Source organism: Heliangelus exortis, chromosome 6 (assembly GCF_036169615.1).
Source record: "Heliangelus exortis chromosome 6, bHelExo1.hap1, whole genome shotgun sequence".
Taxonomy (NCBI): domain Eukaryota; kingdom Metazoa; phylum Chordata; class Aves; order Apodiformes; family Trochilidae; genus Heliangelus; species Heliangelus exortis.
The window spans coordinates 9,856,606-9,874,706 of NC_092427.1; the positions used below are offsets into that span (position 1 = coordinate 9,856,606).

The 18,101-nt window shown below is 48.9% G+C and overlaps 1 protein-coding gene across 2 annotated transcripts in view; it reads left to right on the top strand.

Moving 5' to 3' along the window:
• The window catches only part of HEG1 (heart development protein with EGF like domains 1), a 53,497-nt gene that overhangs the window by 10,537 nt on the left and 24,859 nt on the right, over positions 1–18,101 (top strand). For both annotated transcript variants that reach the window (XM_071746627.1, XM_071746626.1), the window contains exons 2-10: positions 9,436–9,714; positions 10,780–11,010; positions 11,362–11,655; positions 12,313–12,480; positions 12,993–13,268; positions 13,682–13,987; positions 15,077–15,409; positions 16,297–16,605; positions 17,268–17,597. In XM_071746627.1, coding sequence (XP_071602728.1) covers positions 9,436–9,714; positions 10,780–11,010; positions 11,362–11,655; positions 12,313–12,480; positions 12,993–13,268; positions 13,682–13,987; positions 15,077–15,409; positions 16,297–16,605; positions 17,268–17,597 — 2,526 coding nt within the window. The remainder of the gene's footprint in view (positions 1–9,435; positions 9,715–10,779; positions 11,011–11,361; positions 11,656–12,312; positions 12,481–12,992; positions 13,269–13,681; positions 13,988–15,076; positions 15,410–16,296; positions 16,606–17,267; positions 17,598–18,101) is intronic.

Here is an 18,101-nt window from a genome sequence, read left to right on the forward strand (position 1 = left end):
CCTTTGAAAGGATGTTTCTTAGGAGAGAAACTTAATCAGAGAGTGCAGAATAATCATGAAGATGGTCTTTTCTGAGGGACACGGGGCAAATACGATGCATGAAGAAATCCAAATGCAGGCCAGGAGGCTTTTGACCCGGGGAATGTGTCTATAGCAATTTTGAGGCTTCTGGGAATGGTCTTGACCATGCTGACAGAGGCTGTTATAATTCTGTTCTGCAAACTGTTGGTGCACCTGGAGATGCTGGTGATCCTGGAGATGCTGCTCCTGTACCTGGAGATGGGTAAGACGCATCACAGGCCTCCAGCCTATGCAGCTGATGGTCATTTGATGGGAAGAGTGTGCCAAGGCAGATGGTGTGAGATGTCTCTCAGCTGGGTAATATGGACCAGCAGGTGGGGTGCAGATTTCTGGCCTCTTGTTGCTCTTCTCTGTCTTATCCATATGCACCAAGGTAGACTGTGACCTGACCCAGACTTCCTGAGAGCCCTCAGTGACAGCCTGGTAGGTGACAACCCGGTGGGTGACAGCTCAGTGGGTGACAGCCCAGTCCTGCCCTTCTCCACCACTGACTCCCACTGCTGGCCCCAGGGCTTGGCTGCGGGGCTGCCTGCTGCAGAGCAGCAAAGGAAGGTGCCTTGTTTTCAGCTTCCCCCAAACAGTAAGGCACTGGAAATGGTAAATCCCTTCCCCCTCAGTTCTCAGAAAGGAAATGCGTGATGGCAGAGGCAGCAGAGAGTGGCAGGGAACAGTGGGAGGGCTGCCTGCTCCAGCTTCCCCAGGACAGGCTGCTCCTCCGTGGTGGCAGTGGTGACCAGCCAGAGGGTGCCACCAGCGAAGGACCTGGCTTGTCCCCTGGAAGAAGATCTGCTCCAGCACCATCCTGAGCCCTCCTACTGCTGCTTCCGGCTGCAGATCCGAGTGGTGTCATCTAGGAAATGCGATTTAGATCATCATCCTTTTGCAGCAGATGGGGGAAGGGAGTGGGGCCCTTATATCTTCTGGGGATTAATTTATCTTTAAGCTGCTTTATATTTTTTTTGCCTGTTTGACTTTTTCTCCATCCGCTCACAAGTCTCACTGTCCCTTGCTGGAAGAGCAGGAGCTGTGAGAGGATCCATGGTCCCCCCTGCCATGACACCATGTCCTGCATCCCACCTTCAGCTGGGAGGCAAAACCTGGGTATAAGGCTTGGGCTCCCATCAGTTTTCTCCTGTGATGGCACTGGGTTTTGCTAGTCCTCATGGAGGGAAGAATCCAGCAAGCCTTGTATATGTGGCTCACCCAAATGTCACCCCTTCTAGATCCCTTATGATCCTCCTGCATTTGAGAAGGCCCTTCATCCATCTCATCCTCATCATGTTTTTGGGAAGTCACTCAGTTCCCAGGTTGATCCTCATCCCTGGTGTGGCCACAGAGCACGTGTTAAGCATGGAGAATAGTTCCCCAGGTAGCTCTTCTCATGTGCATTGCTGGACCAAAGGTCTGATAGAGGCACCTGGATCACAGCCCACCCTGCAGCAGTGGGCATCATTGCTCAGCACCCAGAGACCCAGAGCCCCTGGCTGTGCCCCTTGTGGCCTCTCAGTGTCAAAGCCCTCCTTTTCCTCCATGTTTCTGGTATTAATTGTCCCTTCCTAGCTGTGGGTGGCAGCTCTGGGCTCACCTTGGAGCAGGGACCTGCAGTTTTGTTTCCAGCATCTGATGTGAAAATACCACCTTGTTTTTTACTGGGTCTGCAAAGGGTCACAGTCCTTGGCTCAGGGGTGGCTGACTCCTGCATTGCATATGCTTCACCCTTCTGGGCATTGCTGTTTGACACCTGTTGAGGTTTTCTGCAGAAAAACCTGTGCTTCAGCCCATAGTTCGGATAGGTCCAAGCACAACCCTAAAGAATCACAGTATTCATAGTCTGTTGGTTGTGCTGTGGTTTTTTTTCCCTACAAGAGCTATTTAATTGAAATACAAGTCACTGAGCTTTAACTGGGAGTAAATAAGCCTCAACAAGTGATTTCTGATAGATATGAGGTCAGACAAAATGAGCTAATGCTCCCTTCTGGCCTTAAAATTAAACTTTTCAGAAAGTAAAATTTCACCCTGTGACTCCTAAGCTTCTAGCACCTTTCTTTTGGAGGAGCTTGAGCCCCTGCATTGTGCTCGGCACCTTGTGAGGCTGCTCACCTCTCACTGCTGACATACAGCCCTGCTTGGAGGCAGGTTTTTAATGTTACTGGTTCAACCCAACGTGGGCAACTGCTGAGGGCATGTGATGGTGCAAGAATGCTGTAGGATGGAGACTGTGATGCCCTAGTTAACTTGCAGAGGGTAATTAATCTCTCCAGAGCAGTAGTGGGCTAACTTCCCTGAAAATATTGTTCTAACAAGCCCCATGGGAGATTTTTACCAATTGCAAACCTTGCAGACAAATTCCAGGTTTCTGAAGTTATTTGTGTGAGAGAAAGGTCCATGTTACAAAGAAAGTTTGCCAACAGCAGCATTGTCCTGCTCTCTCTCTAGCTCTCTTTCTTTCCACTTAGTCCGCACTGGTGTACAGACACACTGCCATGGCATTTTATTTATTTTTTTTTTTCCTTTTTTCCCCTTTCTTTTTTGCAGCCAGGATGTTTTTTCTTGCCTTTTTATTGTTCCAGTGACCTAGCAACTCCACTTTGGTGGAGCCCTGCCAGGAGACTTCCTCCCTGAGCCCTCCGACCGTCTCCAGCAGCTTTGCCCTGGGATGGGAGCAGAACTTAACCCGACACGGGGTTGGGTCCCAGCATGGCTCCTTGTGAGGGCACCTCTGCCTCCCCACCCTGGCAAAGCTTCCAGGGGACTTAAAAAACCCATAAAGAGAAAGGAGAAGTGTTGCATCGGTGATACTTTTTCTTAACATTTCTGCAGGATGTTACAGAAAAAGTCTGGAGGGTTTTAGAAGCCAGTGAGGTGGTGCTGGGATTTGGGATCTGGGGTGCAGGCAATGGGGTGGGAAGCATGGCGGGGTGGTGGGAGAGGGGATGAGGGGAAGTGGGAGTGCTCAGAGAGCCGTGCCATTTGGGAGATTGCTTCTGGCTTATTTTTATTCATGTTTACCAAAACTGGTGAGAAGGAAGCCCTTTTGGTAAGCTCTGCTGGGCCCTATCAGCTGGCGCTGGGGCAGAGCTGCCCCCAGGGCTGCAGGGGCCTTTCCAGCTCTGACACCAGGTGACAATGCCAGAAGGGACACTGCTGAGGTAGAAAACAAAGGAACCAGCAAGCAAGCCAATACCACAGCTATTTTGGGCTTTCTGCTCAGGAAAGACAGGAGGGACAGGGGTCCAGTGCCTCTCTGAGGCTGGAGGCTGCGTCCCCTCATCACTGGTTGTGTGGATGGATGGATCAGGATTTTACTGGAGTCTCAGCATGGCTTTGGGGCTTTTTTTGGGAGTATGAGTAGTCATGAGACAGCTTATCCCTGTTGGAAGTGAACTCTTATTTGAAAGTGTTTTCCAAAGAGTTGACAGTAGACCAAGGCTTTTTTCTTTTTTTATTACTGCAGTTGACAAAAGCTATTTAAAAGCAGAAGCTCATGGAAAGAGGTTTGGGTGCTGCTTGGAGCTTTGGGCTGGTGGTTTCCTGGCAGCCTGGATCTGTGTGGTGATGATTGGACTTGATGATCTTGAGGGTCCTTTCCAACCATGATGATTCTATGATTCTGTGATCTGTGCGTTGAATCCAAAGTGTCCAAGAAGTATGAAGTCCAAGAGTAAGAAGCTCAGGTTTTCATAGGCTGGTGGGCTGGAAGCCTGGACATTTCCAGGGAAATGTTTAGGACACCAAAATTAAGATGTTGGAAACCACTGGATAAGCAGGACAAGTATCCTGTCCCATGTTTTATCCCTGGTTTCAGGCTTTATGCATCCATGCTGTTGGACATGACCACAGGTTTCTTTGTGCTTTTTGTTTTGGAGTATCTGTTTCTGTGCTTTAGGGTACTGCTTTTAGAGAGCAATAACAGCATCCTTTTTTTCTAAGTCTTTTTTTCCTTATGGCATGTCCAAGCATCAGGCTCTAGGATCATGAAAATAAGGGTAGGAAGCAAAAATGTCCCTAAGCATCCTCTGTGGTGTTACCATTCCCAGATGAGAGGTGGTGTGGGGGTGCAGTCTGGTTTTTGTCTCATAAAACAGCACTGCAAGCAAAGTGCCATTGTCCAGCAGAGGAGGTACTGAGGGTGATGTTGATCTCCCCAGCCCCATGAGCATCCATCATCACCCATAGCATCCAGGTAGGTGTTAACCACTTGGACCTTGGCACTCAGAGCACACAGGATCTGTTGCTAGTATTAAGCCCCTGTGACCTTTCTTGAACTGGCATATTAAAGCTCCAGCCACATTTAGTGGCTGCATAAATCCTTCATATAATGTTTAAAATTATTTAACATCCTGCGAATTGCTGCCTCATACTGTGTGGTTTGTGGTGGGGGCAGGATGAGGAGTGTGAGGACCAGAGCAAAGTGGTGCCAGGGGGTGCATCAATAAAAGGGCACTGCATCCAAACCAAGCCCCACAGCGGGGTGAAAGCACCAGCAAAGCTTTTCTGCACCTCTTCTCTTCCCCACCTACCCTCTCTTGCCACCTTTCTTCATTGAGCTTGATGAATTCCTTATTATTAATAATGGAAGAATTACTAAAAAAGGCTTGACCATATGTGGTTAAAAACCTCTCACATTTTTCCCATGCTTAGTGCACACGAGGGACCTTTCCCCAAGCAATATTATCAGCGTGTTTATGCTCGACCGACCCATCTCAAAGATGAACATTTTTTTTTTGTTTTGTTTTGGGTTTTTTTTTGTTTTTAAGCTCCATTTCAGACACCCCCTGGCCTCCCCCCACCTCAAACTGCTTCTTTCGGGGCAAGAACAAGGAAGGAAATTGAAAATCCCAGAGAGGCCTGGACAGTCCAGATTTAGGGCTGTAGCTTTTGTTCGCACAAACTCTCTTGGCTCCGAACCGGCCTCCGCCCATGATCCCGACATCCGCAGCAGCCGTTCAAAACACAGCCCAGAGCCCAACCCCGGCCCTGCTGGGGACCAGCAGCCCCCATGCCACCCACTGTGGGACCAGCAGCCCCAGCTCTGCTCCCCTCTTCTCCTCTCTCACAGCCTTCCTTCCTTCCTAAACTTTTCCTACAGCCAGCAAGGAGTTTTCCGAAGTTGAGATGTGTGTATTTTGATTTTTTTTTTTTTTTTTTTTTTCCCTCCGTGAGCCTCGGGATCATGTTAAGATTATGCAATGTTAACAGATGTGGGCTTTATAATTATAGCTGCCCATCCTGGGGAGGAGCCTGCTTTAGCTTCACGCGTGCTCAGCTCAGCATGGGATGCTCCGGGGTGGCCATAGCCTTGGCAAAACAGCATGGGCAGCTGTCCCAGGAATGGTCCCCAGGGAATCACCACCCTCCTGAGGAGGGGCTGCTCTGGGCAGCTGAACAGCCACTCTTGGCTTTCCTCAGTTACAAACACAGATTAAATTTGTGCTCCCTGGTCAAGGAAGTATTTTTCTGCCCTTTGAGAGGAAAAATTCCTGCTGCAGGGAAGCAGGGCTGGGATAGCTCGTGGTGTCTCTCAGCTGGCTGTGATGATGACAAATGCTGTCTGTGGAGATCCTGCTCACCTGGTGTTAGCAGGACACATCCCTCCTCACACCCTGTCCTAAAATGTCTGTGAGTGATCACAGTCCCTGTTAAAGACTTCCAGTGTTTGCTTTTTGGTCTTGTGCTCTCCTGTGTTTGACCCTTAAGCGTCTCCATGATGTTGCCCTGGCAGCAGCCACCTCCAGGCCAGGGCACTGCCTGTGATGCACCCAGGGATGAAGGTAGAAGATTGCTGGTCTAAAAGGGATTTTTCAGGAGTTGCACAAGGTAGACATCCCACTGGGCTGCCAGGGGCAAACCCAAAGCCTCAAGAAATCAGCTGGAACTTGATCTGTTTGTCCTGGCCACGTTATAACTCAGCTCCCAGCAAGCTGCAGACTTGTTATGCTTGTGAAGAAAAAGTAACTCCAAGCCTCGACCTGTCTGGTGAGCATCAGTGCTAGTTTTAACTGGGAAGGAAAACACACCAGTCCAGCGGGTGGCAGGAGGGTTTTGAACTGGAAGTCAAATATTTCTCTTGACAGCTGCAGGCACGTGGAATTAAACCACAGAAAGCAGTTGGCAGCCTAGGATGTGATGAAGTTGTCAGTGACAAATGGGTACCTGAGCTAAAGGGCCCCATAACTCTAAGCCTGTAGTGCATCAGGGGAGGCCAGGTCATCCCATGCATATTTCTGGGGGGAAGTTCTTGTTTGGTCCATTCTCTCCAGTGGAGGAGGGTCATCTTTAAAGGCTAATTTCTGCAGGCAAATCAAGAAGGGGTTGTGGTTGTCTCACATCTTTGGCAGGCTCAGTGGCTGATGTGATGAGCTGAGATTTCATGTCTTGTTTTGTTGAGCAGCCTGCTTTTTTTGGGTTTCCTTACTATATGCTGTGGGTTGGATTTTCCAGCACAGCTTGTGCTCTGCACCTGCCTGTGTGGCATGAGGTTTTCCTCCCTGCACTGAGGCCCAGCATACCTTGCAGGGCAGAGTAAAAAAATGTCAAATGACTCTAAAAAGACTGTGTAAATAATACCTTCTTATTCAGCCTGTCCACTCTCTGGCTGCACTCAAAGCCAGGTTTGCTGGCACCCGTGAGAAGGGGAAAGGTTTTGCTTTATTTTATTCCCAGCAGCTCTGCAGAACCAAAAGAGGGTAAAAAAAAAAACTCCAGTGGGGATTTGCAGGGCCAACAACAACCAGACAAGCAACCAGCAACATTTTACGTTCTGATCAGCTGCATTCAATCAAGGGTCGTAGATGAGGGTTCTGCTTGCTGGTATTTTCAGGGTTATTTTAAAGAAATGGCAATTAAATGCCTGCTACAGTGCCCTGCTATATATTTTAGAGTGCCTGCCCGAAGCCTTTGTTGCCTAACGACTTGGCAACCTGAGAAAGCAAATTTCCCTCTGTCTGTTCCTCATGCCCTAAGGGCTTCTTTAAGTGATTGCTGCTTTGCCTTTCTCCTGCTCAGCAAAGCCGGGGCAGGGTACACCCGGGCCGCGCAGCTGAAAGCTTTTAGCGAGGTGGGAGCGGAGGGAAACGGGGATGCTGTAAATGGACCTGCAGGCTGGGTATCGGCTTGTGAATAATCGTAGCGAGCAACCCCAGCGGCGTCGTGTTCCCTCATCCACACGGTGACAAGAAGCAGCCTGGAACATGGGACAGGAGGTGGCTCACCACGGTGGTGGCTGCTGGGTGAGCTCGGTGAGGTTGGGCAGCTCAGCTCGGGCTAGGGATGTCATCAAAGGCACCCGAGGGGCTCTACTGCTTGGGCTTTGTGGTGCCCAAACCCCTGAGATGAAATACAGACTGTGCCACCTACATCTCTCTTTTCTCAGTGAGTTCCCACTGAAGCTGGTGCAGATGGAGAGAGGAGGCCACTCCTGAAATTGCCATCTCTGATGTGGCAAGTACAGCAAGCCCAAAGGAGCCTTGCAAGGCAAGAAGGAGCAGGTGTCCCATGGGTGTTTCTCTGAGTCATGGCTTTTTTTACAGAAAGTGCTTGGAGGCCAAATACAGGTGTGCAAACTTTAATGACTGAGAAGGGCCTTTGGCCATTGCCTATGTATCATTCCCAGCCATTTTTTTGGGGTGCCATATGCATGCCAAGCAGGACGTGTCCTGTAGCCTGGTGGATCTCCAAGCTGCAAAGGAGGGAGAGTTCTCACTATGTGACTTTTCTTAGTTTCTTGAGTCTTCAGACCCTGTCAGTATGAAGTGCAGTTTCCCTAGCCAGGCTCTCACTCTGCCCCACTCAAAGAGCAGAAGATGCTGTGGGCTATTCTAGCCCAGAGATTGTGTTTTGGTTATTAGGATGATGGGCAACGTTGGGATCTTGCCGTTTCAGGTGACACAGCCATGGTTTGGTCTCACTTTTATCTGCTGTGGACTTTGAAGAGCATCTGAGGCTGCAGTGCCAGGCAAGCCCTGGGGCTGTAGTGTAGGGCAGGGACAGTTGCTGCTGGCTTTCATGTGACCCTGAAATCCTTGTGCAGCCCTGGCTGGTACCACCAGCTGGAAATGCAGCAACTCTCCCTGGGACTGCTCATGGAAGCTATCACTATAGGCTCTGCTCCAGGTAGGATAGGGCTGGATGGCAGAGCCAAGGCTGAGCCTATAGATACTGGTCTGATCCTGTTGCTGCTTCCAATGGTCAGTAACATCTTCAGTCCTTGCTTAGGGCCCAATTTGGGAACACATTCATATTGTACTTCTGGAGATGCTGTAAAGCATGTAATGCTGGTTGGCTTCCCCGGAAGAGTAGTTTTTAGGTCCACGAGATACAACAGGTTGTAGAAATGCAGGAGAAACTCGTGGGAAGAGGGGATGAAATTGCTGCTGTTTCACATGGGCACGGTGGGGAGCAAGCAGAGGATGGGGAAGGACAAGCTAAGATAAAGGGTAAACCTGGCTTGGGAACCAATATTTATTCCATAGAAGTGTTTATTCATTTTCTAATGAAATGAGTAAATGATACTGGGTGATGGGAAGGGTGGGAATTTGGAGCAGCTTTCCAGCAGAAGCAAGAGAGCCAAGCACTTTTAGGATGGTGCAGGAGCTCTGGCCACGTTATCTCACAGAAAATAGACCTGCAGATGTACAAATCTCTTTTCCATCTCATTTCTCCTGTTCTAGTAGCCATTCACATCAGATACACAAAAATATCCATCACCTTGGAGTGCTTCAACACTTGGATGGCCAATGTAATCCACACCATATGTTGATCTCTTCTGTCCCTGTATTTCATGGTGGCTGGCTGGGTTATGCCAACCCTCTTGTCTGCCCTGCAGTTCTCAGACAACTTCACACTGTCTTGCTGGAGGCAGTGGGATCTGAGGTCAGGTGTCCAGCAAGGACCAGCCAAGCTGAGAGAGGGAATGAGCTGTGGGGCCCTCCCTGCTCTCATCTCATCCTCAAGATGGGGCATGTAGGCTGTGCTGGGTTTCAGCTGCCCATTGACTCTGAAGACCTACATATGCCTCCCATGGGCTCCAAATTGCACAAATCTCCATTGCATATTTGTTTGAGGCTTTTGATTGTTTGTTTGCCTCATTTATTTCACCTAACACAAAAAAGTATGGGGGTGCTGAACTGAATTGAATCCTACACACAAAGGTAAGCTACAGTTTTTGGCCTACAGACTAATCTAATTTCCACTGGTGTGAATCCAAAAATAAATTTCATGTCTGTGTTTTGATTATACAAAAATTTTCTCTGCTGTAAATGACATCAGAGCTTGGCCTCGGTGTTACTGCAGTGAGCTGAAACCTTCATGTCCAGCACCGATGAGATTTTAATTTTTTCTTGTTTTTCCTTTCAGTCACTGAATTCAACCATCAGGCAAGAGGTTTGGACCTGCAGATGAGGACTTCTGGTTCTCTGGTGGATGGTGTGGAGCTGGTGACAATGCTGGCCAGGAGCAGGGTGGCCAGCAGCCCACTGCCTGCCAGGCACAATGCGGTGTCCGTGACAAGTGGGGCCACAGAGCACACTGGTCCCCTCAGCAGGAGTGGGGATGTCACCCCAGCAGGAGCAGGACCCCCAGCCAGCCCATCTGCTGGGACAGCAGCTCACCTGCTTGGCCACAAACATCTCCCTGGTGAGTTTAATCTATGATACAGTCCTGATTTGGTGTATCTAGCTCATGGACAGAGTGTAGCCAGCGGGTTAGGAAATACTGCTGCCGCACTCTAGAAATTCAGATTTTTGGAAGAAATCTAGTACCAGAAAAGCTGATTTTTTAATTTTTGTTTTTTTTAAAACTTTGCAATGAGAGTGATTCTTGGGAGCTGCCCCTGCTGTTATTCACCATCCAGCTCCCCAGAGGGTTCTGCCCATCCACAGAGCTCCAAGGTTGCAGAGCAGAATGCTTCCCCACCCCTCTTCCCGGGGGAGCTGAACCCCACCACAAACCCAGCCTGGATTATAAGCACTGAGTTAAAAATATCTGACCAGCTGCATTGTGATTTGTAGCTGGGTCCTCACGTGGAGGTTGTTCCAAGTGAACACTGTGGGCATGTTCACAGTCGTGAGTAAACCAATACACTTTTTAAAGCATTCACTAAATAAAAGTTCTCCACTCCAGCAGGATGAGACTCTGCTGATTGCCCTGTCCTCATTTTAGGATTTTTCTTTATATTGCCAGATATAATAAGTGTCTTGCTGAGATATGAGAAGCATATAGATGATCTTTAAGTTTTTAATTTCTCAGTTTCTTTCCTGCCCAGGGACTAGAGTGTGATGCTGGCATGCCTAGGCTGCCAGCTGCTGGCATAAGATGCTCCTTACTACCTTCTGCATTTTTAATGTTTTGGAGTCTGGTGTTTGTTTGTTTGGCTTTTGTTTTGTTTGGTTCTTGTTTGGTTTTGTTTGCTTGTCTGTTTGTTTTCTTAAAAAAACAAACCAACAACCCTGGATTTCTTTATCTGTGCACAAATGAAGGCAAATTATTGGTATTTCAAATGTCAGTGACAGAAACCCTCTGTTCCCAGTAGTCCCTCCTGTGGTGTGTCCTGTGTTAGAAGAAACACAGGGGATGCAACTGAGTCCCTGCCCCTTGCTTCTGGTATCCCTGGGTTCCACTGCAGGTCATGCTGCTGCCCCTCCAGCCTAGACAAATTGACTTGTCCAGGGGGAACATGACTCTCTCTACATTGCTTTCCAGCCTCTGGAAGCCATCACCATGCTGCTGGCAGCCAGGAGAGAGGCAAGAGGGCTCTGGCATCTCCCAACACTCCTGAAGCTGCTGAGAGGATGCCACTGGTTTTGGCAGCCGTGGGCACCAATGCAGCCAAGAGGATGCTGAGTGGGCACCACAGGACCTGGGATGTGGCAGGGTTTGACAACACGACAGGGGCAGTGCTGCTGCCTTCATCTGTGGAGACTCATCACCCAGGTGAGCCATCCCAGTTCAGTCTGGGAACAAGGGGATGCTGTTCCCTGGAGAAACTTGGCACCAGTTAAGCGCAGCTCCCCTGCATCACTGGAGCTTTGTGTGCTGGGTCCATCCCTCTATCCTCACAATATACTCAGGGCAGTTTTCTGGTTTGCTTTATGCATGAGAGGAGAACCTGTGTGCCTTCTCTTGGCCTTGAAAATGATGAATTACTTGGTGCAGCTCCAAACACAAAGTCACTGTGGGCAGAGTGCAGGCAAGGAGGGTGATGGGGGGTGACAGTGGACGATGCTTGGTGGGCATCTCAGCTCATCCCTGTGCTCTCATGTGCTTTCCATCACTGTCTTGCAGGCACTGGCAACTCCTCTCGACTGGCAAGTGGCTGGGTGGGCATGGAGCCATCCACCATCCCTTCCACAGACACTGCAGCCTCCTCACCCAGTGCCGCGGGAAGTGGCAGGGGGATGCTGCATCCCCTCCCCAGCACCCCCTTTCCTGGCTCTCCAGGACAGCACCAGTCCTCTCCTCGGGCTCCCAGTTCCCAGACTGGTGCAAACCACATCATGCTACACCCCAGGAATGTCACAGGGGACTCCACAAGCCCCTTTCTCTCAACATCTCCTGCTTTGGATGGTGCTTTGGGAGGTGAGCTTTGCTGGCCAATGGATTTGTTTTATAGCTTTAAGAGCCTTTAAATAGCTCTTTATTTTCTTGAAAGAGAAGATGCTGTGTTTTCCATGCAATCAGTTTGTTATTATTTGGATGGTTAGCTGACGTTCCTGGATGAAAGCAGGAAAATAATATTTGGTCCAAAAACTCTCAACATTTTTCACTTAAAAACCAAACCAATACCAAAAAGGTCCTTGTAGATTATCACCATGTTTTCTGCAGGGTGGGCATCTGCAGCTGCAAAATGTCTTGACTGGTTCAGTGCCAGCTGCAGAGCAAAGTGAGCTCCCAGTCCCACTGTGTCCTCCCCAGGGGGTGCTGTCATGGGACCATGGTCCATGCTCACGGCTGTGCTGGGTGGCAGCTCACGCTGCTCTTGACTAGAGAGGGTGGTGACATCACTCTTCTTCAACAACCTGAATGGAACAATAAACCTGGGAGCCCCAGGCTTCATGTCTTCCCCTTACTTGCTTCACAAGCAGCTATTTCTCCAGCTCTCAGAAGCAGAGACTTTGCCCTGCTCCTCACAAAACTGAAAAGCACTGCTGAGTCCTTGTCCTGTGCCCAATGCTTGGCAAGAGCAAACGCATCCCCAGGGCTCTCACATTAACACATCCCTTCCCTCTGTCACAGCTGCTGGCAGCAGCAATATGACTGCAGAACACCCAAGGTCTGGGATCCAAAGGGCAGCACCCAGCTCTGATGCTCAGCCCTTGGCCTCGGCACAGGAAGGTTTCTCCAGGCCCTCCACGGAACACTGGCTCAGCCCTTCTCGCCTGGCTTCAGAAAGCACTGCCGTGGGTGAGCCCCCTTACTCTGTGATTTGTTGTTTTACTCTATTTTGTGCTTCCTTAAGCATTTTTTCCCTGTGTCCTGTCACACATCCTGGGGATGTGTGTAGTGAGCTGCAAGCCCGTGTGGCCATGCTCAGGTTTCCTCACTCTGCTGCTTGATGCCGTGTGCAAGCTGCAAAAAAATCCTGAGAGAGCCTGAACTGATTTCCACCAGTCTTAGAGCAAAAGTGGGATTTAAAGGCAAGCCCCTTCAGCTCTTGTCCCATAGGATTTCCTGCTGGTTGAGCTGCCCCAGCTCTCACAAAACCAGGCTGTCCTGGCAGGGAGCCACGGGTTTTGTACAAGGTCTTCCTGTAGTGAGGGGATTCGTGCCTTTCCTAAAGAGCGCTTGGTCCAGATTGAAAACTTCCTCTGCTTCATATCCGTATGTGCACTGCAAGCATCTGGGAAAAAAAATGGATCCATCTGTTTATAATTTCATACGTATAAATACAGTTTTTTTTTTTTATTGTGCCGTAGCCCTTGGAAGCAGCTACCAATCATCCAACATCTCAGCCATGCAGAGGAGAGTTTCAGATTTCCCCACCTCCATTTCCACAACAGCCACCAAGGGTGGAGGGAGGACATTAAGGTCTCTGCCAGCCAGCACCAGTACCTCTGGTACTGAGGTCACCAGCTCTTCAGACCAGATCCAGTCCCTTGGGATGTCTTTGGGAGCCCAGGGTGGTGTTGGCAGAGGTGCCACAGACCTGTTCCTCACGGGCTCACCGTCTGCTTCGGAAAGCACTTCTATGAGTGAGTTTTGATAACTAGCTATATAACTCAGAACATTATTTAAAGACTTTTTATAAACAAAATACATCCTTTTTATTTTAAAGAAAGGAGGAATAATATTGTATTTGGCACATTCTGTAGGTTTAAAAACATTTCACAGAAATGAAAGTATGGATAAATATTATTCTTGTTGGAAGAGGAGGATAGATTTTCCTTGAAAACTTTCTGTTGAATTTTGCAAGCAATAACTTCAGGGAGTTCCTATATAGGGACCATTTTCCCCCCTTCTCTTAATGATTTCCCAGTATTAAATATTTCCGTATTGAATATTCACACATACGTTGTCTACATCCATGGTTAGCAGGATGAAACCTACCCAGCTGTTTTCATTTATGTCTATGTGGTTTCAGATTTCTCCTCTCCTTTTTTTTTAGCCTTCAGCAGCAATTATGAACCCAAGAGCATCCCAGCTGCAGAAGAGGGGATGCTGCACTTGGACGCCCACAGTGCTGACAAACCCAGCGTGGCACTGGGGACATCTGGGTCCCCTGAAAATGGCTATACAGTGACAAGGGGCTCTGCCACCAGCTCCAACCCCACCAGCTCTTTGGGGGAGACCTTCTCCTTGGGGACTGGGACACACTATCCTTCCAGCTCACGGGAAGCCACTGATGTCCCGTCACCTCCCGGGGAGCCTTTGAACACAATTTCCCTCTCTGCCTCCAACAATACTTCCAGAGGTAAATTTGTTAGTCTGAAAGTTGGCAGCTTTGAGGTTGGACAGATTTCCCATCCCTGTGCTGTTTTTCTTTAGATATGGCCATTGGGTTCTATTGGATACCTGGATGTTTTTGTTACCAGCTGCATCGGGCTGGCAGCAGGTCTGGTGGGAAGGGTGGGGGTGGATCTCAGCTTTTGTATGAAAACATGAAAACCATCCATGTCCTCACTGCTGATGAAACTCCTGTGCTGGGAAAAGCAGCCATCAGTTAGAAATATTCACATGTGCTTTTCCCCTGCTGTGGAACTGCAGCTTTTGCCTGGCACTGCATTTTCCATACAGGCTGGGCTGTAGGAGAGGTGATGTCCCCATGACCATGACAGTGCTGACTTGCTTTATGCCCTGGGAGTGGTCCCCAGAGAGCTTTGCACCACCAGTCACCTTTAATTTCCAACTAAGCCCATTGTTCTGTGAGCTGTAGTGCAGCTCCTGCTCCTGGTGAGCTGGTGTAATATCAACATCCCCAGTGCTCTGGTTTGGAAGGCCCTGTGGCAGGATGCCCAAAAAGTGTGGGGTCAGTCAGGCTTGGCTGAACACCAGGCTGGGGCATCAGGGTGTTCCTGAGCATCTTCTGGGTGAAGCTCTTTCTGGTCCTGTGTAGTCCTAGGTGCCCAGTGCTGTGGGGGACTTGGCCCCATGGCTGTCCCATCAGCCCAGCACTGAGGCAGCAGTTTGTGTCTCTGGTCTGTCACCAGAAAACCTAAACCAGACCTGTTTTATCTCATGCTCTAAATTTGGTTTGACATTAGAGGTGTATATTCCTGATTTAAACAGGCTTGAACGAAGCTTGAATGCATAATTGGGGTATTGTGCACAGCCTGCAGTCAAAATTAGTGATTTTAAGTTAAGATTTTCATGGTGTTTTGTAAGGCACATGTGCTTCAATGTGAGGGTTTCACCTCTTCCCAGAGCAGCACCTTTTCCAGCTTGAGAACTTGGCTTATTCAGCTTCTCCGTGAACAGTATAGTAATGTAGCCTGTACAAACAGTCCCTTGGGTGTATATAGCTCTATATGCATAAATCAAGCCTGGTTTTATTCTGTCTTAGGTGTCAGAAGCAGCCACCAACCAGTTAACAGCCCAACAACAGAGAAAAAAAACCTTGCTTCCTCTCCCAGAAGTGGTTTTGTTTCACCCATGGCCACTGGCAGCAGTGGGAGGCCTCCAAGGTCTGTCACAGGCAGTGGCAGGTGGGCAGCAGAAGTCTCTACGTCCAGCAGTGAAATGTACAGGACCTTGGGCAGGGTCCAGTCCTCAGCAACATCTTCTGTGAGAGAGACCTACAGAGTCCATGGGTCCACAGAAATTATGGATTTCACGAAGAGGGTGGCAGACCCTTTGCTGACACACTCTCGCTCTCCTTCAGAAGGTCCTGCCTCAGGTGAGGTCAAGCTAGAACTGAAATACCATTTTTCTTGTGAGTTATTGTATTGCACATTTGCCTGGTTTTCTGCTATGCAGAATATACTTATTTGGAAGGATGAGGTGTGATTTTTGTGTCCGAAATACATCAGCTCGTGCTTGACCAAAAAATGTGGTTTGAGGTGTTTTTACAGAAAGGGCACATGTGTGGCAAGTTTCATTATGCAAAAAAACCCAATTACCTTTCAAATACAATTCTTTTTTTTACTGTCTCCAGTTACTATCTCTGTTTTATAACCAAGAGAACTAACCAGGCAAGGATTAGATCATGTCCCTGCAGTCCCAGGGACTTCAGTTCCTGCCCTCTGTCCTTGGGCCATGCTCCTTTCCAGAATTGAACTAGTTCAACAAATTTAAGGCAGCTTTGAATATGGTTTCTGTGGTCCTTCATGCTGCTGCTTGATATAGCTGAAGTGATGAAGGTCTGATCCTCATTTCTTTGTACTTCTTCTCTGAGACCTTCACACTACTCAATGCTGGACCTTGTTAGAACTGATTTCCAGGCTTTTGTGGGTTGTTGTGCTGTGAAAAGCCCATGTTCCAGGCTTTTCAGCAGCATGGAACATACTCAGGCACAGACTGATGAAATTAAGGGCGCAGCGTTAGTAATGCAACAGTTTTTATACAATAGCATTTTTCTCAGCAGCAAACCATGTTTTTAGAAGACAAATTTCTGTAGGAAGGATTCACGTCTTTGAAAATTTCCTGTTTTCTCTGGACTGACGTCTCTTGTGTTCTACTTGTACACATACTCTCTGCCTCTGGGTGTTACTGGAAGAAAGCTCATCTGTTTCTGCATAGTTTTGCATGTCTAAAAATGTAAATCATTTGTTTATCACATCTTAGCTACGGGAAGCAGCCGTGTGTCATTCAGGATCCTGCCAACTGAGAGAAGAACAGATTTCCCCACCACCAGCACCTCTGTTTCTGCAACAGCTACCAGAGGTGGAGGGAGGACATTAAGATCTCTTCCAGCCAGCACCAAGCTGGCCCAGACGACAGAGATTTCCACCACTGGTACCAAAACCATCGGCTCTTCAGATCAGACCTGGTCCTCTTTGGGAGCCCAGGCTGGTGGTGGCAGAGGTGCTGCTGTGTCATCCACGGACCCATTGCTCACAGACTCTCTGTCTGCTTTGGAAAATGCTCCCCCAGGTGAGCTTTAGCCCTCCCCATGGTGGTCCTTCTTGTAGAACTCAAAAATCCACTCTGTATGGAGGAATGGGGGCATGCCAGAAGGTGCTGAACAATGACATTGGGAGTTATGAAGGAGAATTCCAGCTTCCTAAAATGCATCTTCTGTTTTGGGCATTTAGACACCAGCAAAACCCAACCTTAGTGCAAGAGCAGTCTGGCCCTGAGACTTGGTGTAAGGGACCATTCCTGACTCCTGCAGCATTTACTGGTCCTACACAAGCCCACCCTCTTCTCTTGTGGGTATCTGGAAGTTTGGTGCCTGGAGCTGGAGCTCAGCTCCTGAAGCAACCTCGGAGGGGAGCAAACCCAGCAATGCTCCCACAACTTTTCCCTAGTGCCCTCTCCAGGATGTCCTGTGAGCAGCCTTTCCTCACACAGGAAAGGGTTGTGTCTTCATGGTTTTCTCCAGGTTTAGATCTCTGGGGCTTTCAGCAGCCTGGTCTAGTGAGAGGTGTCCCTAGGGGGTCAGAACTAGATGATCTTTATGGTCCTTTCTAACCCCAGACATTCTGCAGTTCTATGACTCTGTACCACCAGACAAAGGGTGGTGATGGAAGAGCACACTCCCTGCAGTTTATAGCTTAGTGTGCATAAATCCATTTTGCTTTGTCCTTTCTCAGAAAAAGGGACCTCAGCTACAGGAGGACACTTGCCCCATGCTCTTCTCACCAGCACGCCCAGCTCAGTAATGGCCACCAGTGGTGGGAAGAGGACTATGGTGCCCATATCAGACTCCCATGGAGCATCCAGCATGGCAGGGAGCTCTGTTCCTGCTTCCCCCCACACCAGGTCCTTGGATGTGGTCCTTCCTATATCCTCATCATCATCAGAGCCTGGCAGACAGAGTGATGTTTCACAGAGTGATGCTGGACTTGGTGAGCCTGCAACAAAGCCTCTGCCTTCGTTTCCTCCTGGTGTTTCAGTGCCTTCACCTTCTCCAAGTGCTTCAGGTGGGTCTTGTGGTTTCCTGGTTTGCTCTGGAGGGCATCCCTCCTCCTCATCCCCCTCCAGAACTCCTACTTTCCTTTTTCTAGCTTTAAACTGTACTTGTCTTTTTAGCAAGCCTGGTTTACAGCAAAGCGCACCTGACACTGCACTGCTGGCCAATTATTTGCCTCACAACATTTGGGGCAGCTCTTCTTGTGTCAGGAACTTGATGTCCAAGCAGCTCTTCTGGGCCACATAAGAAGGCTGCCATGGGGCACTGACTTCAGCCCTCAGAACAGGAGGAACCTAGCATGAGATGTGGCAAGGGAACAGTAGACCCTCTTTTTAAAAAAGCCATCATTTTATCCCAGTTATCAGGTGTTGCAGCCTCTGCTCTGCTTCCAGGGTCCTACCAGAGCTGGTCTGAGATCTGCTGGTTCTCCCAAGGGGACTTTCTACAGAACAGAATGTCCTACCTCCCTACCACCATTCTCCTTCAGAAACACCAATGCACCTCAATCTCTAAT